We start from the raw sequence: 26,024 nt of genomic DNA, 5'->3' as shown, positions 1-26,024 counted from the left end.
ACCATGACACTGTAAGGCAGAGTTACAGAACCAGAGACAGACTTCCAGCCAACCAAATCATGGCTGTAATTTCTGTGACATTTCAAGCAGCTGTCCTCTTAGGCCCAGGATCCCAACATACTGTGACTGTCCATCATCAGACCAGTATAAAAACTTATTCTATGCAGTTATCTTTTCTCCTTTTTCCCCTCTTGTTTTAGAAGCACCTAAAGGTTATTTTATTTGTTCTAACAAACCTTGTTCTATTCCCCCCCTTCTCTTCTTCATATGCCTAAAAGGTTAAAGTAATTGAATGGAATTAATAAATCAGTTTTGAGACTAAAAACTATTGTTAACAGTCCTCGGTCAGCAAAACAGAGGTCCTCCTTATGTATGAATTAGCTGCTAACACCCTATCCGATCATCTTACAATTTAAAGATCACAACAGAACCAGTTCTTCTCCCATCTTCCTTGCTTTCCAAAGAATCATGCATATATATCCAGATGAAACTTTATTCACATCCTAATCTGGCTGAGTTGCAACATAACTCACAGTTATTCCAACGTAAATACAGATGGGCCAAGAAACAAAATACTTGGAACAATGAGTACAGATCTGTAAATCATCCTGTATGGAAATGCTTTAATCTTGATGCCATTGAACTGGTACTGAGGCTGGCAAGATGGTAACTTCCCTCCATTTTCACTAGAATATGTCTTAGTGAAAGTTATGCTACTTATATCAGTAAAAGTCTTATTCAACCAAAAATCACAGACTGTACACCTAATCTTAATTTTTCGTCAAGTCTCTCAATCATAGAATATCTCAAGTTGGAAGGGACCCATAACAACCATCGAGTCCAACTCCCTGCTCCTTGCACGACTACCTGAAATTAAATCATTTATGCTGCATTTTAAATGAAAAGCAAAATGTATGTGCAGTGAAAAAAAAAAAACAACAGAAAAAAAAACAACAAAACAAACCAAAACTGACAGCAAAAGACATGTTGATAGTGATTTGCAGTTTTTCCAAGTTGTACTCTTCAGCCACTATGAGAGCAAAACCTCAAATAAGAACTGATGGAATTATCTTATTAACAGTCATTAGGATTAAATCATTTCCTAATAGGAATTCACATTTTAAACAGAATTTGACAACGGCACTGATGTCCATACATTTATTCATGGAAAGCTAACTAGAATTAAAAAAAAAAAAAAAACAAAACGAAACTATTCAGACAATGGTCTCCTGTTATTAAATCTCAACATCTGCTTTTATAGCCAGAATTACTGATGTTCTAGATCCAGTAGATCTAGCAAGGTTCTAGATCCATTTAAATCTTGTCAAGTACCTCATGCAGATTTAATAATTTTATCTGATATACACTGCTGTGATAGAATGACAAATTCTTCTTTCTTAATTATCAACTGCCCACATTCTGGTTTATGCTAGCACAATGAATATAAGTTTAATGTTCACTTTTGTCAGATCAGCTCAAGTCAGTAATCAAAGAAATAGGGTTTAGTAAACTTGCAGTGTAGAAGTCTAATAGATACTCTAATTAACATTCCCCAAGGAACAATTTGTTTCTCAATTCAACAGCAAGGTACTTAATTCAATAGCAAGGCAAATAAAATCAAAATCAACCAGAATATCAAGTTCTCATGGGCACCACTTACAAAAATGTAGTGGTCTTCCCAACTAATACCTCTTTCACAAATGGCCCACAATATCTGACTTCCACATCATTACCTTTTTAGAAAAGAGATTTTATTTTTAACTCTCCAAATTGCAATCTGACCACTAAAGAATCTGTAAACCCTAACATTCATATATGTTACTTTTTGGCCTAAAGATGCTATCCAGACTCTCTCCAGCAATGATTCTTGCAATCAAATCTTGTAAACATTCTACTTATATCCACAGACTTTGAATTAAATAACCATAACTTTAAATACAACTTCTTTCCTCCACAAGTGCTCAGTTTCGACAGTATTACAGTAACTGCCTGCTTAAGCTAATACTGAACACTGCATAATAAAACTGGGGATAGTGTAGAGTATCTGAAATCTTTCTTTAGAAAATGGATTTTACTTACTTTATAAATAGAAGACCAATAGTATTAACACGCTCATATAAAGCATGATATCTACTCCAAGTATAGATTGTAACACAGATAAGAAAAGTAGAACTACATATAAAATTTTTATCAGGAAAAGTATGAGGGTTTTTTTCACAGCTAAAAGAAGAGAATAATAAAAGATTTTCTGAGGTCACTGAGGCACAGAAAGCAAAGTGATTATTTAGCTTCTATGTCAGCACAACCTCCTTTGCAGTGTCCTACCTGCTAGAAGACAGATGACTTGGTACAGGGACCTAAGTACAAACAAAAATAGAACAGAAATTGGAAAGCTTAAGAAGGTCAAGCAGAGGTATTCGTAAAAGCTTGTTCAGTATTTTAGTCAGAATGAAACTTTCCTAAAAATAATGCAAGAACCATTAAGTATCACTTAACATTACATCCATCAGAATTTAGTAGAAAGTCTTTTCATAATTACAACTACTGATTCAAATTCGAGTCAGTTTCTTCAGTAAGGATCTTCTTACTGATTTTTATTTTACTAGGCTAGTCTTAGTAATGAAATTCCAATTAATGTTGTTTTATGACTATTATGCATTCACTTTGCACCATTTGAGAACTTTTATGTTTCCATCAACTGAACAGGACCATATTCCTTTAAAATTTGAATTATTCAGATTTGTGTGATTTGGCTTAAACTTGTTGAACCATCATGTAAAATTATCACAGCAACTAACTTTCCAGTTCTCATTTCTGAACAGATATCAGTAGAGGACACAGCCACAAAGGCAATCTTACACACAATACTTTGATTCTTCTTCCGGAATGCTGATTTCCACTGGACTTTTCAGAGCTCAAACACACATAACCTTACATGAATATCCGTAGCAGTTACCACAAGTAAGGGAATTTGCCAGAAGGCCTGAAGATAATTTTACAGTTAGAGGAAGGATTGACAGAAGCCACTAGGAATTATGCTTTTTTTTTATTTATTTATTTTTTTAAAGAAAAAAAGTCAAGGGACTTTCAATGTAAAAATTTTTAATTAAAATTATTATGCTTCTATTTGAGGACTCACAAGAAAATGGCAAAATATAAAATATTTGCTTCCTTATTATTATAGCTGACCTTTAAAAACATGTTTTTAAATATACTGGCCATTTTCATTTAGCTATTGTAGTTCAAAACTTTGGAAGCATGTCACTATCCTGAATGTACAGAACAAACAACATTGGTTCTCAGTCTTTTTCTGGATTAAATTAGTGTAGCTATTTTTATCTAACACATAAGCATATATTCAACATCAGAAATGGTGAAATCAGAAATGCTACATCAACATGTAGCAACCTACCCAGCAAGTAGGTTCCCACTCTCAGTCACACCTTGGAGAAGATGTTCTCTCTATTACAGAAGTAACACAACCTCCAAAGACTAAAATTAGTATCTATAAATATTTACAGTCTTGACCATTTCATCAATCAAAAAATTTAACACTACGATTTATACTGCATTGTTAAGTCCTTTGTTAGAAACCTACAACTAAAACCAAGCCAACGTTCAAACTTATCCAAAAAAAATAAAAACCCCATTTTAAATGCCTGAATTAATATTATTGTGCTTTCATTTCAAAAGCTTACTAAATTTTGTCATACTGATAAAATACCCATTCTACATACATACGCTGATTTTGTGTCTTCTACATGTTGCAATAGCCTTCTACATTAAGACAGGAATTTTGTAATAAAAAGAGGGCACACAATTTTACATTCAGAATACAAGGTTTTCAGCAGAGACAAGCAAAATAAGTTGTAGAGCTATAAATCACTCTTTGGCTATATCTTTTTATAACAACGCTTGCATTTGTACACAGTTAAAGCCAAATTACATACAGATAAATTGGCAAAAATGTCCATTAGTACACAGTGGAAGAGCACTAGCTGCATTAGTACCAGGAACTCCACTTGCAGTATATATTCCCAAGGACCTGCATGAGCTGTACAGCCCACACTGAGATGCGTACTGCTACAGCTACAATGCTGTTGGCACTCAAGCTTTACAGAGTAAAACCAGCTGGGAGAAGCCTGCTCATAACTCATTCTGCAATATCTGATAAAGTTCCACATAACTGTTGGTATTACCTCAGCAGAGCTCTTACAAAACAAAATGCCCATTTCACCACAAAATCTATTGAAAGATCAAGGTCAGCCTGGCAAAAAAATGCATTCATTTATGTTCTAAAGATGACCTCATGTGTGATAACTTATGTTCTCTCTTTGAAGATAAATAAATGCACTTCCAAATAAAATAAATAAATAAATAAAACAAAACGAAACAAAAAAACAAGAAAACACTTCTTTTTTTGCACCTGTTTAAGTGACTCAGAGGTAGACTCAGAGGTAGTATTTCAGAATACACAATAATGAAAATTATTTAATTTACTGAAAAAAAATTCCTGGTTTGATTTTTAATTTATTAAATACCAGTAATATAGCAGTACCTAATTAGGCACTCAAGCAAGTGATTGAATTAAGGATACTAATTTTTCTTCATTTTGAATCAACTTAAAATTTTGAGTTCAAAAGTTCTAACATGTAACACTGAACTCTCTTAATGGAGGTAATCAATAAGGAACAAGTTCAAACTAAAAGGAAAAATGTTAACACATCTTCTAAAAAGATGAGATAAAATTCAACTATTTGTAAAACACTAAATTGCACATAAACAAATCATTCCTTGCTACCAACTTATTCTCTCCTTTGAGAATAAAATATCAGCTAATTTCACAGATGTGGTTGTAATGCATAGTTACATCTACATCAGATGCAGAGACAGGTATGACAGAGTCACATGACACATCTCCATAAACATGCAGTCTTCATTTAATTGGAGCAAAAGCTCCAACAACCGTTTGGGGACAGGATGCTCATTTGTAATCAAAGTCAGCAAATAAATATATATCTGTTCATCAAGAACAAGATTGGATGACGGGAAAAACTTCTGGATCTGCAAGCAGTATCACAAGCATAATCACAGGCTGACTGATCCTCTCTTGGGGCATCCAGGGCCACTAAGACTAACTCAGCTCTTTGCTCCAAGATTTGGTTGTTGGCCATCTACTTACACTGGACTTTGCCAGCTGGGATCTCAATAATCCCTTTTAAGAGTACTGATAGAAACAGCATCCATTCAGAATGACACAGTATTTCTAACGGTGTGAAGATGGCCATGGTCAAGCTGCTATGAAGTAGCATTTGACCTCAGCTCTTATTCAGCAGAAGATCGCCCCCCAGCAACCTCATAGCTATTTTCTATTATGACTTGGCAAAGATGAGACAGTAGATAAATGTTAAACAGCCAAATAGGATATACAAGAAGGTTTACATATCCATCTGCCTATCTCAGTCACACCAACACTTTCTCATCTGAATTTGATAGGAACAGAAAAAGCAGCAGCTGACAGAAGACTGGCCCTCCCCATTCACGCCTTGCCTGAATCAGCCAAATCCTCAGAGAACCACTGGGTAAAATTCATGCATATATGTAGGATGTCTACTCACTGGTGAATTACAGAAGTCATACGTAAATAATCAAAAAGACAAAAATAACCTGCTTACACAATAAAGGCCTCTTGTGCCAAAAGTTAAGCCTAAAACAACACACATGGGTACAAAATCACATCCAGACACTGTATCCTGCAAGTCCTTACACCAAAATCAAAAACTTTTAATAAAAGCTTGTAACAAACCCGTATCATGAAATATTTAACAACTTAAAAATTGTTACTGATGTACAAAATATCTTTCAATATTTTTGTATCAGAACTATTAGATTAGTTTTACATTGTTTAACTTCCTCTGTATTGTTCTTAAAGTGTTTTTTGACTTCTCTAGTCCAATTATTCAGTTTACTTCCCTAAAGATTAAGAAAATCCTGGACTTCCTCCATGTGGGTGTACCTAAGCTCCATCCGAACAGGCAAAATTTTCATAGCATACAAACAAACCACAGAATCTAAAATATTATTTATCATGCCAAACATACAGCAAAGTGAAAGCAATCAATCCAGATGGCTCAGATGGTACCACAAACCTTCAAGAAGTATACTGAAACTATTAATTCTGTTTTCTGATCAGACAACATGCTCATCTTCTGTTCAGTCTAATAATTACTAACCAGTTACATTCACTGTTTTAAACAATCACAGAGCATGACCTGGATAGAGGGATGCACACAGGTTGAATTAAATTTTACAAGCAATCATTAAGCAACCTGCAATTGGAGTCCATTTGCAATATTAGATGTTCAAATATTAATAAATTTATATTTGTTGCTGGACCACTTACAGAAATTCTTATATGACATAGAGTAAGGCAGACCATCAAGTGTATTTTAAGTTTCTAACAAAAGAAGACTACATGGGAAGGTTTGCTTTAAGAGCTAGTAGTGAAAACTGTCATATGAATTACTACTACAGTGAAGAGGTAGGCAACAAAAAATGGGACAATTAAAGGTGATGTATGACAAAAAGAAAGCCAGATAACACAGCTTCCAAAGACAGTTCTGTCATAAACTACATATTGTGCATTTCACTTACAAAACTAAAACCTTAAGCTTAAAACTATCCAAGCATGTAGTATTAGTATGTATTATATCATTGTGTCAGTTATGCTCACTTTGACATTCCATTTCTACATTACATGAAGGCTGAAATGGAATTTCCTTAGTTCCGAATACCTTCAACAGCGAAACACTGCCACCTTTTGGCTTGATACATAGACCTCGCCATTATAATTGTAAAATTTTCGTGGGTTTGGGGGTTTTTTTGTTACATTTATCCTTCATGGAGACAGTTGAAGTCTTGTGATCTCAGTTAAAATTTTGTGCAGTACCCAGATTTCTCCATTAAAAAAAAGAAAAAGGAAACAAAAGTATTAATTACTACGGAAACATTGTTTTTCTCACAAATATACGCACACAGCCAAACAACTTTAGAAGTATACTCCATTAAGCCACGTAATGTTTTATCTATTTTCTCTTTTTATCCCACAGGTCTTTTTTCTTGGCAGTTTTGATACACATATATACTGTATCACATAATATCTTACACTGCATTCCTTTCCAGTGAAAACTTGGTAATGCATTCTTTGAACATCTGAGTTTTGAAAACTGATTATAGGAACAGCAATAATGCATCATTAAAATGTCATGTTCTTTACTCATATGGATATGGACAGTATTCTAGATTAAATATTAAATACTGATAGCTCAACATTTGTATAAGGATGTATGGGAAGGTATGTAAAATCACTTACACCAATGACACAATGTCCCCACGTTGTACATCATAATTTCGAATGCTCCACTGGTTTAAGAGCACTACATCAGATGCTTGTCTTCCCCCAGGATTCAAAGAAGGCTGAGAGAGGAGAGGAAAAAAATGCTTTAGATGTACATTTCCTCTATGAGTCTTCCACCTACCTCTCATTCCATCAGCGGGTGAAATCCATTAAATCAGTAAAAAAGTACCCACTTACTAAAAAAGGACCATGTATTCTGGGAAATATATTTCTTTATTAAATGCCATGTTAAATGTCATTGATTTATTAGAACTGTAGTTCATATCTTTCAGCGCACTACTGCATGCAAATTAAGTTATGCAAGATACATACTTATGACAAGCCTAATGAAAAGAAGTGATTGCCTTTACTGTATATTATTTAACATTAAAACCAAAGGAAAACCAAAACCACTAATTCCCAGAAAAAGCAAGTTTTCCACACACATCTTACTGCTTATACAAGCATAACAAACTAAAAGTGAAACACATACTTGTAACAATACTAATCTCAGCACCCTTTGCAAAGGGAAAAAACAAACCCTACAGCACATATTGACACTGCCAGTAAATGTAGGCCTCGTGTAACAGGATACATAATATGTTTAGTTAAACAGCAAACAAGGCTAGTTATGGACTAAAAAGGAAACTTTCGAGTCAAGTAAGCCTGCTCAAAGCAAATCACCTCTAGCAGTCAGAAATATGGTCCAAGTCTAAGCTATAAATATATTAACACTCATTGTTATTTTATTTACTACAGCCTATGCATTGCAGGAACCAGAAAAATGAAAACCGGAAGCTAATTAACAAATATTTTATTATTATTTTTAATCAGGATTTCCAGAATTATTTTCCACCTTCATAGCATCTCCCACTAAAGGATAGTATCTTTACATACAAATTATTTACACACAAATTCAGAAACAATTTGCAGTCATACTCATTTTACCAAACACAGGTGCATATGGACCAGAAGCTAACAATGATACTAAGTACAAGACAAACAAGCTGATCTTACAAAGCAAGAATCACACATACGATATATTCTCACAAAGCAAACTGCTTGGTACTCAAAGCAGCTCGAGTACCTAAAGGGCAGAAAAAGGTCATCAAAAGAAATGGAAATTCTAAATCTATTCTTCCAAAAGATAATGTATTTTGCAGCTGATACTTAGAAGAGATTTATATGAGTGTTCCACACACATTCCCTCTCAACTAAATCTGTATCAATTTCACCTTACAGAAATATACACCAGGTAGTTACAGTATTGCCTTCGTTGCATTACCCCATTGACTCATACTGTTTTCTGTATTTAAACAAAGGAAATGCTTTAGAGTTTAAATACTTCTAGATATTGCATAATCTTTTTAATTTAGAACACTCTAAATGTATTGCCATATTGCTTGTTATTTTTAAGAATACATTGCTCATGTGGTTTTGATTTACAGAGTTGACCTCCAACTCATTACGTATCAGAATTATATTGCTGAGAAATCTGGCAATTTAGAGATTTTTTTTTTTCTTTCTTACAAAACAACATGACATATTCAAAATACCCAGAAGAAAATATTACTTTGGTAGAAGTGTAAGGAAAACTAGAATGCGACAACTTCCATTTTACATCAACAAGTCTTTCTCTAATATAAGTAACATCTTGTTGTGGAATCACAATTTATGTATTTGTAAGTATTTAATGCCGTATGTTCAGAAATAACTTAGTCCCCACGGCATTTTTACCAGTAGTAAGGTCTCCGGTATGGAAAAAAAAAAAAAATAAAGCTTCCATAAAAGCAGTCAACAGGCTCACAATGGCTCTGTATTTGTATAAGAAAAAAATACAGGGGCTGCTTCTTCCTTCTAGCTCAAAACATTATAACTTGTTTGCCCAAGTTCTTGGCATAATAGCCTGATGCAAATGAGACACACAGGTCTTAATTTAGAACTGTGGTGTAAAAGTCACAAAGCATTCACTCTTTACAATTACTAACTAATTTACACTAAAAGCATGCAAATTGAGATCCTGAGCCATATGATGAAGCCTCACAGGACATGAGGTTCCATAAGTAGAAGGGTAAAAGCATGCCCTTTTACTATAAATAATGATTAACTTGATAGTTGTTATGCTGCTAGTGAATACCAGAAGGTCACAACTTATTTGCTTATAGCTTGGGGAGAAGAAAGAATATCCACATGAGCACACAGGCTTAGGTACAGTAATCCTAATAATAAAGTTAGAAGAAACTGCCACAGAATAATTACAACTGCTATTATGCATAATGGAATAGAACATTCGATAATGTTTGCTGCTGTAATAAGTGTGCTTCGTCAGAGATCGCTAGTCAGGCTACTTGCTATAATCCTTGGCATTAAATTGTTTGCAATAGAACTTGTATATAAAGTTGCACTTAATGCTGTCATCTTCCATCACACTTGAAAACAGTCCATTTGATTTAATGAACTTACAGATTTATATATCCATTGGGGGGGTTCCCTCTTCCATATCATTATGTGAAAAGAGTTCACAATACCAGAGAAGCAATGAAACTCAATAGAAAAGAAAAACATAAATGGATATCAAGATGTCCATATGGCATACATTTTAATGTATACATCCAGCAATACAAGAGGAATTACAAAAAATCCACAACAGCCAATTAAGAAATCATGCTACCAGTTATTTGTGTCATTTGCATTCAATGTTAAAACCAGATTACAACTCACTTGAAACACACTACTAACAAAATGCTAGATGAGCACAATAATCTATCATATCCTAAGAAACAAAGCCATCTCACGTAGGGATGAAAAAATACAAAATAAACAAACCAAACCAAAACAACATAACAAAACAGTAATTTTGGGGGGGGAAGGCAATGAAACAATTAAATGCTGTTAAAATTATAAACTGCAATAGTTCACTGTTATTCCCTATAGGTTACAGTCAGCACAAGTGAAAATTATGACAGGTGGCACTGTAGAAACACAAGATCAGCTAGAGACAATGAAATGCATGAAGTCTGTCTTAATTGATTGGGAATAAATCAGAAAATTTGTATTCTCATTAGAAGCTTTATTCAGTGTGCTTGCCAGGGTGTCAAAAAGTATTATCATCATCAGTAACTATGAAGCAGCAGTAAGGCTGGCCCAAAACAAAAGGAGAAAGTGAAGGGGGTGAGACAGCACACAACAGAGAACAAGAGTAGGAGAGAGAGCATGACAGAGATTTATTCCTTGCTTCTTGTCAGAACTTTTAATTTCAGGCTCAGCAGGAGCCAAAATGATGAGTACACAAAGCAGCTAGACATTTTAGAGGTCTATTACAAACAAATTCTTGGGAATCATGATATCTTCAAATTGAGACAATAAGATATCATTGGAAGCACGCAATTAATGGATGTATGACTGCATGCTGACTGAACTTCTTCCTCATACTCATAGCTTTCAGATACGTTCAAGGTAGATCACTCCAAAGAACAGAGTAAATAAATGGAATTGCAATGTAATGACCAGTACTCCTTCAAGCTACTCTGTAAGAGAGGGATATATTCCTTATGCCCCTGTCAGACTTAGTTAGGTGTCTACTAAATCTTGGCAAGGATGTAAGTATTTTATCAAAAGCACTATGAAGGAGGCTTTTTGTAGTATGAAAAATATCCATATTCATAGAAGTTTAAAACTAACTTCTATTTCAGTGCTGCAGTGCAAAATAAAACCAGAGAGAGAATTTTACAGACACTGAGATGTCAGTGAAGTTAGAAAAGTCAGCTTTCAAAGCTAGCCATACTTCAATCAACAGAAGGAACGTTTAGTCAAAAAAAAAAAAAATGCTTAGATTTTTATCACCCAGTGACTACATATTGCTTTCCCTAGCCACTACAGAGTGTGTATCCTTCTTTGTCAGGTTGAGTAACTCTGATCAAATAACTGTAGTGTTTTGCAAATATTTCATGGATAAACAACATTTAACTATATGCTCTTCAAGTGAGTACAAATGCAACATCCCAGAATAATACCAGGGGACTCCCAAACACTTGAGACTTAGACTTCAAAGGAAATCTAAAACTCTGGTCTTGACCAGAGGAGCTTAACAGACTTGTGGAGTCGAAAAAAAAAGAGTAATGAAACCATTTTGCCCAGTTTCCCACTCCTCTCCTCCTTTCTAGAGCGAATTTCTGGCTCTGCAACTGTAAACCCTGAAATTCTCCTACCTTTGATTGGTCATCAATGATATTCAGAATAATATGGATGAAGAGGGCAAAGGCAATTTTATGTTACAACTAACTTCTGGTCTTGGATTGTAGCATTACTGGAGTACAATGATTTGACTTTTGTCCCTGTTGAGGTGAGAGCTGCCTTCTAGACCAGCTGTGGTTTCTTGACAGAGGCTATACACCAGATTACAAACTGTCACAAAAAGCACAAAGCCACCTTGCCTTCCCTCTTCCGTACCACTTGCTTTTTACAGCATTAAACACACATCAGCCAACCCCATGTTCTAGCAAGTTTTGTCTGTGTAAATGCTGCACAATTCAAACTCCAGCAGCTGGTCTTGACTGCCATGAAGCCTCTCTTTAAGGTTCTGAGCTTACTTAAATAATCAGGAAAGAGGACTTGGCATCCAAGAATCAAATCCTTAGTCTCTGCTAATTGGAATGTTGCACTATTGGAACAAAATAAATTAATCAGTGGTGACACAAGCAATACACAGTGCGTACGATCTAAGATGCAAAGTAACAACATAAAAATTGGCTAACTGCATCACAATATATATTTTTCAAGTCCAAATAACAGAGGAAACAAAGTAGCTGTTTACTATCATGAGTATTTATCCTTCAAATGTTACACTGCCTATTTATATTTATTTTCTTGCACTCTACAAACATTCAGAATAACCAAAGACTAGATGACCGCTAAAGGACTAGGAAGATACCAAAAAATATACATCTTTATCACTACTTATATTTATATCTATATTTTCCTTTTACTGAGAGAAAATTTTGGCAAGTTTTCTTCTCAAAACCTTTTCATATCATGAAAGTATTTGTTTAACAAAATCAAAATTAAACTATTCCATAATACAATGTGGTCATTTAATAACAATGGAGGGAAAAGACTGATATTCCGCTTTACTATTACCAGCAGATGTTCTCTTTTTAATCTCCTGACAGACAAAAGCCATTTCTGGCAATACCTGCATTGACGCTCCTTCCACCCTTGCTACGCAGGCAACTCTATCCAGGAAGGTCACCGTTATGGGAACAGCAACAAAGAAACCTTTAAAAAAGGCTTTAATGTATCTCTTCCCCAGCCCTTGAGCCTGCGCCATAATCTGAAAAATACAAGGGAAAAAACCCAAACTTGTTATAAAACAAATTTTGAGTAACAACACAACGTTGTAGCAATCCAACAAGGAGCAATTAAGATAAATTAATTATATTAACTGTTACATTCTCCCAGTATACACGGATGGGGGGGTAGAATTTGCACACAAAAATGAACAGAACAGAAATCTTCATCAGCTTTCCTTGATACTTGACATTCATTTACCCTTTAGCTAATTTAGCCATTTCTTGTCATCCTTTACTAGCAGAAGTACTTGATAAAAATGACTCAATGGTAACAGTTAACTAAGCAAGAAGCGAACTGATATAACCAGACAAAATCTAATTATGCATTTCAGGTGTTGGGGGGATTAAAAATCAATTAGATTGAAATACCCAATTACAGAGCATTCAGTTGGCGTTTACAACAAAAATCCTGTAAATAATTTTATTTCCATACACTGGTAATTAGTGACCCCCAAATATGTATTGTGTTATGTAAGGAAAGGCTGACTATTTGCAAAATATCGCCATTTCCTTGTTCAATATCACCATGCATAAAAATGCACAAACACATCATTTCCACACTTGTGGTAACTGCAAATATCCAAAACCAATTCAAATTGTCATGTCTATCATAGGGACACACAGAACTCCCTGTTCACTACTCCATCAGAAAATTGAAAGCATTTCATGAAGCTGGGCAGCTAAGCAATGGCACACGGGACACATGAGTTGGATTATTCCACTCGAACTCACCATTTTTTTTATGCTATTTCCCATCTATTAATTTAGCCCTGAATCACTGAATATCCTTGAAAAATATCTACAAACTAGTCCGAAACACAAGTTGTTTATCTTATTAGTTATACCTCTGAAAAGCAAGCTGAATATCCAGGTACTGCTGCAAAGGTACAGACTATGTAACCGCAATTTCATTAAAAGAAATGCTGCCCTTCACCTACCGGCAAATCCAATTTAAACTGTTGTTTCCACCTAATGATCCCTGGTAGACTACATACAAGATCAGCCTGTGGAGTCCCTGCTCTCTCTATCACATCCTAACTCTGACAGACAGTAATAGGAGAAAACAGACTGTGCCCTGAACTTTTGAGTCTTTCAGTGTGATTAAAGAACACCACTATTTTTCAAACAAAATAATGGAAAACATAAGTACATGCAGATTCATTCAATCCTCTTACAAACAGAATATTTAAAATTTCACAGTATAATATTTTTTCTTTGTTGCATTTTCAGCAATATGGAAGTGATGAACTATTTGTATGCAAAATACAAATTCATATCACGCTGATGCAACAGTATTGAAAGCAGTATTTCTGTCACAGATATGACTTCTTAATTCCATAAAGCATTATGCTGAAGAGAGGAAACTTAGTTCTACAAAGTAAGCCATCAGCATATTCTTCAATAAAATTCTTTATAAGTATTAATAGCCTTGCAATGACAAGATCTGTCTTCTAAAAGACATGAACAACTTTACTATTACTTCTGACATTCACCTTGACAAGGTTTTAATTTTTTGTTCAGGTTTTTTTGGTTGATTGGTTTTGGTGGTTTGTTGTCTGTTTGGTTTTTTTTGGGGGGGTGTTAAGTCGAAATGCTTCACCATCCCCTATAACTGTTGCTCGTAACACAAGTTTAACTACTAAAAAGTGTACTTAACGCTTGTAATTTGATTATATTTTCTTCCTGCACATTTCACGAAACATTTTCAGTTTGCGTCAGCAGCTTTCACAGAGAATTTGAAATAGGTTGTGGAACAGAACAAAAATCTCATCAGTTCAAGACAAATGTTAAAATGCTTTACTTTCAGCTTATCGTTTAAAAACTTGTTATTGGTACCAATCCACAGAAAGAAACTATTGCCTCAGTCAGCACAGATCTACCCTTAGAATGATTTCACATAAAAAGAGAACCCCTAAAACTTAGGGGTTTTTCTACTGTTTAACAAACTATACAATTTCATACACCTCAACACCCTTTCTCTCAACCTACTGATTCTGAATGTTGCCTCTAGAGTTTTCTGGCTGGAATCCTACTCTGCTAGGAGGTCTGGCATATCTCAGACATCCTCCACTTTGACAACAATGTCAGCCTGAAAAGACAATTTTGAGATCTTGCCCACAAGCGTATCTACCATGTTCTCTTACAGTCACTTTTTGAGCTGAAAGACACTGCCTGACAGATGTATCACAATATGACTGATTTAGGAAATATTTCTGAAACTTTAAAGAAATCAGATGAATTTACTAGCTCTTTAAATTCCCCATAGTCAAACCTATGTTTCACTAGTATTGAAGCATGAATGTTAACCCCATTCCTCCTACTAAATCCATTGAAAGATCTTGTAATAAACTTCTTGCAAGAGCCCCATGCTGGTATCTAAAAAAAAAAATAAACCTAGTACTTGAAGTAACTGGTCAGACAATCCACAGGAGACTAACCATATGCTCCTGGAACTACAAGCTAATTAATAGTGACACAGAATCTAGCAGCCAGGTTAAAACAGTTACGACAAAACAGTACATTCTCAGTACATCACTTGGCCAAGGCAAAACCAGGAACATTAAGCAGCTGTAAAGAAAGGTGGGAGTTCAGGTCCTACTTCTATGGGTTTGGACACATAAGGCCTATCAATAAAGGCTCCTTTTATTACAAGGCCCCTACCAAAGATGAGGGGAAAAAACACCAGCAGCACCCCTACAAGCAATCAATTTGTAAAGCCACCAAAGACAGCAACTCCTGTTGTGGTGACTTCTCTAGATGCCCCGATTTATTTTTGTTCTTTCTTACCTTCCTCCCTCTACTAGGCAACTGATCAAACCACTGGTTTTATTTTCCATCCATACCAAGATAAATTCTTCAGTTCCAGTCACACACTACATTCTGAAAGCTTCCTGGTTCCCCACCTCCCACAAAAAAAGGACAGCTTTTCCACAGGACACAAACTGAGCAGGCCTGCTCCTTGTATATAAACATAAAAAGATAGTCATCATATACACTATTGTAAAATTGTAAATTCATCCAAATAATAAATCAGTAACAGTTGGTTTAAATTCTTTCCAAAACCGAGATCTCCAATTATCAGCATTTAATGATACTGTGTGGAGCTCTCTGGTATGTAAAATTCAAAAGACTTCCAAGATAAGTATGGATTTTAAAAGCATCATGTTTCCAGAGTGAAAATTTGAAATCCAGTGCAGTGCCTGGTTTATGCTGACAGCAGGTTTAAACGCATGTCAATGAAGCAAATGAAGGATACTTTGCTCAAAAAAAAAAAAAACAGTAATTTCACCAACGCATATTTCTGGATCTCTGCAGGGAACACCTTGAAAAAGATCAACAAACCACAACACTTTAAAGTGCAAAAAAATCAAACACATAAAATATAGAAAAATAATTTGGAGATGCATACACGTTTCAGCATTTGTAAATTACACCTGGTTTAAGAAAAAACAAACAAACATATAAAAAAAATCAAAAAACAGAATAATTAAGTAGAACTGACAAACTGCAAAGCAGCAACCTTGAAAACTTGCTTGAAATGGCAACATAGACAAGAAAAATCCAAGATCAAAAATGCTAGCATATAGCAGGTCAAAGCATTAAGAATTTCACATTGTGCAGCTCAGAGATTAAGGCAGATGGAGCACAGCATTATCTGGACTGAAGTATTTGGTGCACAAAAGGTCCAGGGATTATAATGAGCCTCTCGTGGGTACTACAACATATGGAGCAGAGATGCTATTTAGATAGCTCTCTATGTATAAAATGTTTATTTTTTCCTACACTTGCCTGCACATTAGAAGACACTGTTTATCAAACAGCCTGCAGAAAAATCATCAAGTAACATTCAGAAAGCCCCAGGTTACAATATATTTGCAAATCTTGGTACTTAAAAATTACCCATAGAAGCATGATAGGAAATATAGCTGTAAAAACAAGGCATTAGCAGCCATCCACAAAGGAAATAAAATGGCCCCTGATGTGCTTCTAGTGAAGGCATGCAAGGGAACAGGAAGGAGGGAATTACAGCCTATATGCAAAACAACTATGCAGCCAAGACTGCCATGTTAGTTTGAAAGGACCCATTAGATCTAGTTCAAAAATTACTAACTACACTATATACAGTTCCATAATTTATTGAAATAACCAACTTCTCTGTCAATTGCAATATGTATTGTTTTATAAATCAATGACATCACACTAGAATTCTGGAATATATGGTTTGAAAACAAGGAAGATTTGCATAACAGAAAATACCAAGCCACATGAGTGAGCCCAATTCCACTGCAACCTATGAAATACAAAATTGAGCACAAAAGCTTTTGTTTTAAGACTGCTGCAACTTGAAGACAAGGTTAAACCTCGTCTAACAATTGTGATGAAGAAGATGCCGCTGAGTATCAGAATCTATATGATCTTTTCAACACGTGCCTCTTCTGCAATCTTTCACGAGACAAGGCCAGAGCGAACTACTGCCATAAAGCCTGACCCTCACTTCCCACTTAGTTGTATATTTCAAGAACTTTTACAGTACAGTGTTTTTTGTAAGGGCACAAGTATGCAGACTTTTTAGTAGGCTAATTTATGTCATATAAATTTATCCAGGTACTAGCTGATGCGCAGTTATGATGGCGATGAATGCAACAGAAGGACCGAAATACATTGGTCTATGATAGTTTTCAGTTCAGAGTAATCAAAATACATCAGTCCATTTAAGTTTTCATTTAATAATATTGTCTAGTTCCAGAAGGAGCTCTCATTTATCCTTCTATAAAGACAACTCCATCCTGGTATTATTCCACCATAGTGGTGATATTTCTATTCCATTCATGGGGGTTGGAACTAGATAATTTTAAGGTCCTTTCCAACCCTAATTATTCTATGATTCTATTTATACACTACACACAGGTTTTCCTCACAGTGTTCTTCCACCAACACACCACCATTAAGGAATACTACTCTGTTGTGAGTTTGGAAATGTCATGCACCACGGAAACCACTGTTGTATCATTGAAGCAGAAAATCCTAACCTGATCAGCAGTTTTAGTAACTACCCGTGTGCTCTGTAATGCTCTGCTGTTCTGTTTCTCGAGGTCAGTCACTTTGCCCCCTAATATTACTACATCCCATCACTGGGATCTGCCTCATGTACAAAGGCTGAGTCCACATGTTGGTTGCAACTGGAAAGAAATTCACAGTGCTTATTCTTACAAATTTATTTTGTGTCCCAAGGACACAAATTTTACCCTCATGGACAATCTTGTACTTCCAAACAAAACACTTCGCTCTTCAAACATAAAGCAAAAATTGAAGAAACTGCAACTGTAGATGAAAGTTTTCCTCAGAAATTAAAGTAACAACTATTTCACACTGGAGAGTCATCAGCCACCCCTCGGTTCTGACAAGTTATTCAAGATTCCATTTTATGCACATAAGCAGTGAAGAAAAGGAACAGCAATACAACCACATTTCTATATTAAAAAAAAAATTAGTAATTGTTATAAATCTATAACATAATAAATCTATAAGAGCACTTAAACTGAAGAAGTAATGCAAAGTTTTCAAGTACTATCGCACAGGTGACTGGCAGAGTACCAGCTGTTCTAATATAAAAGATACTGCAATTTTTTATGCATATTTCTGTATCTTCAAAGAAACTACTCATCAATATATATTGTACATAAAGAAAAGTACCAAATTACATCAATTTTGGAACACACTTAAGTGAACAACATAATACATTTAGCTTCTTGCAACTGAAAGTTATGTTGCCTTTCAGCTTAAAGATTCAGGGCACGCAAAGCAAGTTAATTTTATAAATTGATTTGAAGTGCCCTTTACAAACAACTACCAGCTGCTGTTATGTTTTGGTCTCGAGCTCACTGCATAAATGAGGTGTTGCTTCCAAACTCACTAAATTTGTAAATTATATTTACAGTAAATCATAGCGTAACCTTTGATTTTTCATTCATTTGCACATTTATCTAGTCAGCTCTTTGGGTCATTTCAAGTACCATGGAACTGTCATGCTAATTGTGGCTACCCAGAATCAAACTTGGCTAAAAACAAAAAAAACAAATGAAAAAGGGAAGGGGAGGAAACACTCAGTTTTAATCAAAATATGGAACATTAAGTATTCATATATCATCCAATTAAGTGGTCCAAGCATAACACATTCAATTCAAAACATGAATATTGACAGACACAAACTATTCTTGAAGTTTCTGCATTTGAATTAAGGACAAGTGAGTCAATTACAGAACAGGAAAGTTTCTTTTAGCCCAATGGAAAATGAACTTAATACAAGAAGAAATGAATACAAGAAACAAGCTTCCTCACTACAAATCTTTCAAGTATGTAAGTATGCAATGAGTATATAAGGACAGAATAATAACTGACAATATTTATTATGGCATGAATAAATAATTCCAAAAGAAATAACAGAGAGAATGTATTTAATAAATGAAAAATAACTTCAAGAACCCGGCTTTTATCCTTGAACATTAGAGGTCACTGTGGGACTTTCTAAGAGCGTACCTGGCATCCACTGTGAAAACCATTCACCACCATATTGATTTTGAGTCTGGGATTTGTAACAACTTTAACTACCATATCAAGTTTTCATGTCCTAAGAATAAACAGAGCAACTAAAATGTAAGCATAAGGATCCAGGTATTCCAGAAATAGCTGGAATCTGTGTCACAACAGTCAAATTATAGGAATCTCAACAGAAAATTCTAACTGTGACTGTGAAACCATTTGAATCTTAAAATTGTTATTCAGCATGGTCCAAATATTATTCTCATGGATGTGGATACCACTATACCATGTGTAAAGTTATCTCCCATCAATTCCAGGAGCAAATTTATTACGGTAATGAAATACAAGTTAAACAGAAGAATCCTTAATTTTAAAAGTAAAAGAAATGGAAGGCTCCTAGAAATCTCCCAGTCACAACAGCTTAAAACATTATTTTTTTTTTACAAAGTGCATGTGGATTCAGTTACAAAGCTTAATATTGGAAAAGCCAAGTTTAATTCTGAAGTCTTCTTGAAAAATTATTTCATCTAACCTGAAATCCTCCAAGAGTTTTTATTTGTCAATAGATTATGCTTGGAAGACAATTCCTATTTTCTTCCTAGCTGAGCAACTAACAACTATGTGTAACATATGGTATTCGAGGAGAAAGAGAAAATAAAAATGTGCTGGTACAATAATATTATCTAGAGAGACATAAAGCAACTTTCCCAGGTCACCTCTCTCTTTTTGTGGTATTCCAATGTACTCAATTAATTCCAGTTTAAAGGCACAGCAATGATACAATTTAAAGTAAATAAATAATCAGAATGGAATACTGACTAATTAAAAGGTATTATGAGGTTAGGGCCTATTTGGTGTTCAGCTGCAGTTTTTCTATCTAAGATTTTCATTATTTCCAAAAAAAAGATCAATTTTCCTTAAAAATATTAAGCACACCGCAGACATGTCTAGGAACTGCTCAATCTCTTCAGCTTCAAGCATCGTGATACTTACACAGAGAGGCATTAAACTAAGAACAGGAAAAAAGACAAGTACCAGAAACAGAAAAGCAGCCACTTCAAGATAAGTTGTATCATTATAAACTAAAATAATAATTTATCTCTCAGATGACCACGGTGTAGGGTAACAGCAATGCCACTCCAGAAAACTGTCATTAACTGTAGTCCTCACGGGACAAATACAAGACCTGATGCAAGCTTAATAAAGCAGGAAAATGCCAAATAAGAACTGCTTCCAGTCCAGGACCAATAACACTGCAGAGAAGTTCCAGTCGCAGACAAAACGCAAATGAACTGACGAGCACAACCACAACCCACTTTCTAGCCCTGTTTCCTCCTACACAAGTGTTCTGCTTCCTTACTTCTCTACCTTGCTGCGTGGCCGCTAGTTCCTCCCTTAATCACCACTACCGGTCAGAATACACAGACGAGAACAGCGCTTCACACTACCAGCATTGTCACAATTTTTTAATCCAGTCCCTTCCCCCGGCGAGTTAACACCTCGGTAATGTAAGCGAGGGAAGGACAACGGAGGGAGCCTGCACCAACCAAAACAACGGCTGAGAGGCGGCGGATTGACACGGGGCTGTCACCGCAGGCGCCCGCTGTCGCCGGGCTCCTGCCAGTACGCCGCGGTTCCTCCAGCCCCGCTGCGAGTACTGTCTCCCACCGAGACGGGTCCTGCGGCCACCCCGCCTCACCTCGTCCCGAGCGGGAGGCGGAGCTGCGCCCAGCGGTGCTGGGGACCCGGCTCCGCGGGTCCCCTTACCGGCAGACAAGCCACGCTCCTCGGCTCTCCTCGCCCCACGGGACCCTCCACAGGGGGGCACCAACAGCCCAACGGCCGCCGGCGGGCGGAGGCAGGGGCGGAACAGAGGCGGAACAGAACAGAGAGGCGGAACAGAGAGGCTGGCGCGGGCTGGCGGCCGCGCTCACATGCGGCATGTGTCTTTCTCACACCCCCACGCTCTCCCTCCTCACGCCCGTCCCCCTCCCTCTTCCACCACGGCGCCAGCAGCTCCCCTCCCCGGCTCTCCGCTCTGAGCCCGCCCGGCTTCCGTCGCTTCACCCACCCCGCTCCCGCGGACGCCCCGTCCCGCTTACCCTCTCCTCCCTCCGGCGGGGGGGCGGGCCAGCAGTGCCTCGGTCACGTGGGTTAGCGGCGGTGGCAGCGCCGGGTGCGGCGTGAGGAGGAGGCAGGACCAGCCTGGGCTGAGCCGACCGGGCCGCCGGTGGGGAGACTGCAATTGGCCGTTCGGATGCGATCCCGGCGTGGTGCGGGTTCCCGGCTGCAGGGGTTGCACCGAGAGCTTAGTGCTGGACCGCTCGGAGCGGCGCTCTGCAGGCGGTGTGGCCTAACAGGGTTGGCTTGTGTCAGAGCCTTTTGCAGAAAGGCCTGACTTTTCTGAAGCGTCTGTATTTACAGTTGTGTGAGAGCCCCAAAGCCTGAGGCCGTTGAGTTGCAGCAGCCGTGATTTCCGTGGTGACAGAAATGCAGATATACAAGGTCGCCACTGCTGTAGACATGTTTTGGCAGTTCGATAAAAATTAACTGTTTTGAGTATTAATATGTAATATTGGGAGTTTTTGCATGATATGCCAGTATAAGGCAGTTCTGTAAATTTGATATACTGTAATCCTCTCAGAAAAGGCAGGATTTTATTAGCTGATGAGTTAGTCATCCTAGTGCATCCCAGATTTCATCCGGACTGATGGAAACCACAGCTGCTGCAGATTGGAGCTGGCTGTGTGATACTTAAGAGTCCTGTGTTCGTGAATGGAGCATGATTGTTCTTGTCCAGTGCAGATGGATACACTGGGGTTTGGTTTCAGTCACAATGTTTGTTTGTATCAGCTGCTGTAACAAGTGCAGGTGCTGGTATAATCTGAAGCAGGAGGTTTTTCAGATAGTTCATGTACCTTCAAGAGTTGATGGGCACATTTGACCCTCATCATAGGGAAGTGTGTAGTCTGCCTGGAGCCCGGATCAGGGATATCACCAGGGCGCTCCCCAACCTGGTGCATCCGACAGACTACTACCCGCTGCTGGTCTTCCAGACAGGTGGGGAGGAAGCTGCTTCCCGCAGTCTGAGGGGGATGAAGAAAGACTACAGGGCCTTGGGGTGGATGGTGAAAGAGTCTGGGGCTCAAGTGATCTTCTCCTCTCTCCTTCCATCTTCCACTGATGTGGGAAGGAATGGGAAGATTCAGTTCATGAACAATTGGCTTCGAGACTGGTGCTACAGGCAGGGCTTTGGATTCTTTGATAACGGCTGGTTTTATAGGGCACCAGTCTGGACAATGACAAGTGAGAAAGGTTTGTCTCACAGAGGCAAAAGGATGCTGGGACACGAATTAGCAGGGCTCATTTGGAGAGCTTTAAACTAGATTCGAAGGGGGATGGGGTTGTAGCTGGGCTTGCCCCAGTGGGGCAGCGCTCCAGAATTGATGAAGACTGGGAGGCCTCCTACAATCCTAGGGTGAAATCGGTGTGCTCAGCTCGCTCCCTGAAATGCCTGTACACCAATGCACGCAGCATGGGAAATAAGCAGGAGGAGTTGGAAACCTGTGTTAAGTCAGGAGACTATGATCTGGTGGCAATTACAGAGACGTGGTGGGACAGCTCACATGACTGGAATATAGTCATGGAGGGCTATGTCCTTTTCAGGAAAGACAGGCCAGCCAGGCGGGGTGGTGGGGTTGCTCTTTATGTGAGGGAGGAACTACAATGCACTGAGTTCTGTCCAGGGACAGATGACGAGCGAGTTGAGAATCTGTGGGTGAGAATTAAGGGGCAGGCTGGCAGGGGCGATACTGTTGTAGGTGTCTGTTACAGACCACCGGATCAGGGTGAGGATATTGACGAGGCCTTCTACAGGCAGCTGAGAGCGGCCTCACAGTCACAGGCCGTGGTTGTCGTGGGGGATTTTAACTTCCCTGATGTTTGCTGGAAGGACCACTCAGCAACCCAGCCGCAGTCCAGGAGGTTCCTCCAGTGTATGGATGATAACTTCCTCCTGCAAATGGTGGATGAGCCGACCAGGAGAGGAGCGCTGCTGGATCTCATCCTCACTAACAAGGAGGATCTGGTTGAAGCAGTAAGGGTTGAGGGCTGCCTTGGTTGCAGCGACCACGAGATGGTGGAGTTCAGGATCTTGTGTGGTAGGACTAGTAGAATACCAAGTAGAATTGCAACCCTGGACTTTAGCAGGGCAAACTTTGGCCTTTTCAAGCAATTGCTAGGGGAAATCCCATGGGCAAGGCTGCTTGAAGGTAAAGGGGCCCAAGATAGTTGGTTGACATTCAAGGACTGCTTTTTCCGTGCTCAAGATCGGAGCGTCCCGACACGTAGGAAGTCAAGGAAGAGGGCCAAGAGACCTGCGTGGCTAAATAGGGAATTGCTGGGTATGCTCAGGTGGAAGAAGAGAGTTTACAGGTCATGGAAGGAGGGGCTGGCCACTTGGGAGGAATATAAGGCTGCTGCTAGAGGATGTAGGAAGGCAGCTAGGAGGACTAAGGCATCCTTAGAATTAAACCTGGCAAGAAGGGTCAAGGACAGCAAAAAGAGCTTTTTCAAATACATGGCAGACAAAACTAACACCAGAGGCAATGTAGGCCCACTGATGAACGGGATGGGTGCCCTGGTGACAGAAGATACAGAGATGGCAGAGTTACTGAATGCCTTCTTTGTCTCTGTCTACTCTGCTGCAGGCAGTCCTGAAGAGCCCTGCACCCCTGAGACCTTAGATGAAGTCAGGTCGACGGAGCGGTTTGCCTTAGTCGATGAGGAATGGGTTAGAGATCAGTTGAGCAATCTGGACATCCATAAATCCATGGGTCCAGATGGGATGCACCCGCGGGTGCTGAGGGAACTGGCGGAAGTCATTGCTAGACCACTCTCCATCATCTTTACCAAGTCTTGGGAAACGGGAGAGGTGCCTGAGGACTGGAGGAAAGCAAATGTCACTCCAGTCTTCAAAAAGGGCAAGAAGGAGGACCTGGGTAACTATAGACCGGTCAGCCTCACCTCCATCCCTGGGAAAGTGATGGAACACCTTATCCTTGGTACCATCTTAAGGCATATCAAGGATAAGAAGGTTATGAGGGGCAGTCAACATGGCTTCACCAGGGGGAAATCATGTTTGACCAATCTCTTAGCCTTTTATGGGGAAATAACACGGTGGATGGATGATGGCAGAGCGGTGGATGTGGTCTACCTTGACTTCAGCAAAGCATTTGACACAGTCTCCCACAGCATCCTCACGGCTAAAATGAGGAAGTGTGGACTGGATGATCAGGTAGTGAAGTGGACTGCGAACTGGCTGAAGGAGAGAAGCCAGAGAGTTATGGTCTATGGGGCTGAGTCTAGTTGGAGGCCTGTAACTAGTGGAGTGCCTCAAGGGTCAGTACTGGGACCGGTATTATTTACTGTATTCATCAATGATTTAGATGAGGGAATTGAGTGCACTATCAGCAAGTTTGCTGATGACACTAAGCTGGGAGGAGTGGCTGACACGCCAGAAGGCTGTGCTGCTATCCAGCGAGTCCTGGACAGGCTGGAGAGTTGGGCAGGGAGTAACTTGATGAAATATAACAAGGGAAAGTGTAGAGTCCTGCATCTGGGCAGGAACAACCCCAGGTTCCAGTATAGGTTGGGGAACGACCTGTTAGAGAGCAGTGTAGGGGAGAGGGACCTGGGGGTCCTAGTGGACGACAGGATGACCATGAGCCAACACTGTGCCCTTGTGGCTAAGAAGGCCAATGGCATCCTGGGGTGTATTAGAAGGGGGGTGGTTAGTAGGTCAAGAGAGGTCCTCCTTCCCCTCTACTCTGCCCTGGTGAGACCGCATCTGGAATATTGTGTCCAGTTCTGGGCCCCTCAGTTCAAGAAGGACAGGGAGCTGCTGGAGAGAGTCCAGCGCAGGGCAACGAAGATGATTAAGGGAGTGGAGCATCTCCCTTATGAGGAAAGACTGAGGGAGCTGGGTCTCTATAGTTTGGAGAAGAGGAGACTGAGGGGGGACCTTATTAGTGTCTATAAATATATAAAGGGGGAGTGTCATGAGGATGGAGCCAGGCTCTACTCAGTGGCAAACAATGCTAGGACAAGGGGTAATGGGTACAAACTGGAACACAAGAGGTTCCACTTAAACTTGAGAAGAAACTTCTTCTCAGTGAGGGTGACGGAACACTGGAACAGGCTGCCCAGGGAGGTTGTGGAGTCTCCTTCCCTGGAGACATTCAAAACCCGCCTGGACACATTCCTGTGTAACATTATCTAGGTGTTCCTGCTCCAGCAGGGGGATTGGACTAGATGATCTTTCGAGGTCCCTTCCAATCTCTAGCATACTGTGATACTGTGTGATTCAGGGCAGAGAAATACACTAAAGGTTGTTATTCATATAGAATATTCCTCTGGCCTACCTACATAATGGGAAATACTTCTACTAGTCAGGGAACTCTGAGAAACAATGTGACACCTCTGCCTGACTCTGCTGTCAATTATTTGTAACTTACTATTAGAATGTTATTTTTCAGTTCAAATATAAAGTCAAGTAAATTGAAATTAACTTCGAAGCTCATCTATGAAAGTATGAATGCATAGTTATCTGTATGCTGACTACATCCTTTTACAGAGGAGGTACACTATTTTTGCACAGTTTTTGAGATGGGAATACACTCAGAAGACAATACCATAGAGTGCCTACCTATTAATGGACTGAGTTGGAAGACATACTCTTA

At 38.6% G+C, this 26,024-nt stretch overlaps 1 protein-coding gene across 9 annotated transcripts in view; it reads right to left on the bottom strand.

Annotated features, from left to right (window-relative positions):
- The window catches only part of IMMP2L (inner mitochondrial membrane peptidase subunit 2), a 628,424-nt gene extending 607,016 nt beyond the window's left edge, over positions 1 to 21,408 (bottom strand). For 2 of the 9 annotated variants that reach the window (XM_061467720.1, XM_061467716.1), the window contains exons 1-3: positions 14,734 to 14,881; positions 12,588 to 12,725; positions 7,373 to 7,476 (exon numbers count right to left, since the gene is read on the bottom strand). In XM_061467720.1, coding sequence (XP_061323704.1) covers positions 7,373 to 7,476; positions 12,588 to 12,722 — 239 coding nt within the window. In that variant the 5' untranslated portion in view covers positions 12,723 to 12,725; positions 14,734 to 14,881. Of the gene's footprint in view, positions 1 to 7,372; positions 7,477 to 12,587; positions 12,726 to 14,733; positions 14,885 to 20,983; positions 21,058 to 21,386 lie in introns of those variants that run through there. The other 7 variants (XM_061467718.1, XM_061467717.1, XM_061467722.1 and 4 more) reach the window with 7 other exon arrangements.
- Positions 21,409 to 26,024: the final 4,616 nt, after the last annotated feature.

Source organism: Pezoporus flaviventris, unplaced genomic scaffold (assembly GCF_033815535.1).
Source record: "Pezoporus flaviventris isolate CSIRO_AGI_PZ_B2104156 unplaced genomic scaffold, CSIRO_AGI_Pfla_v1 ptg000045l, whole genome shotgun sequence".
Taxonomy (NCBI): Eukaryota; Metazoa; Chordata; class Aves; order Psittaciformes; family Psittacidae; genus Pezoporus; species Pezoporus flaviventris.
This window is presented reverse-complemented; position numbering and strand designations above follow the sequence as displayed.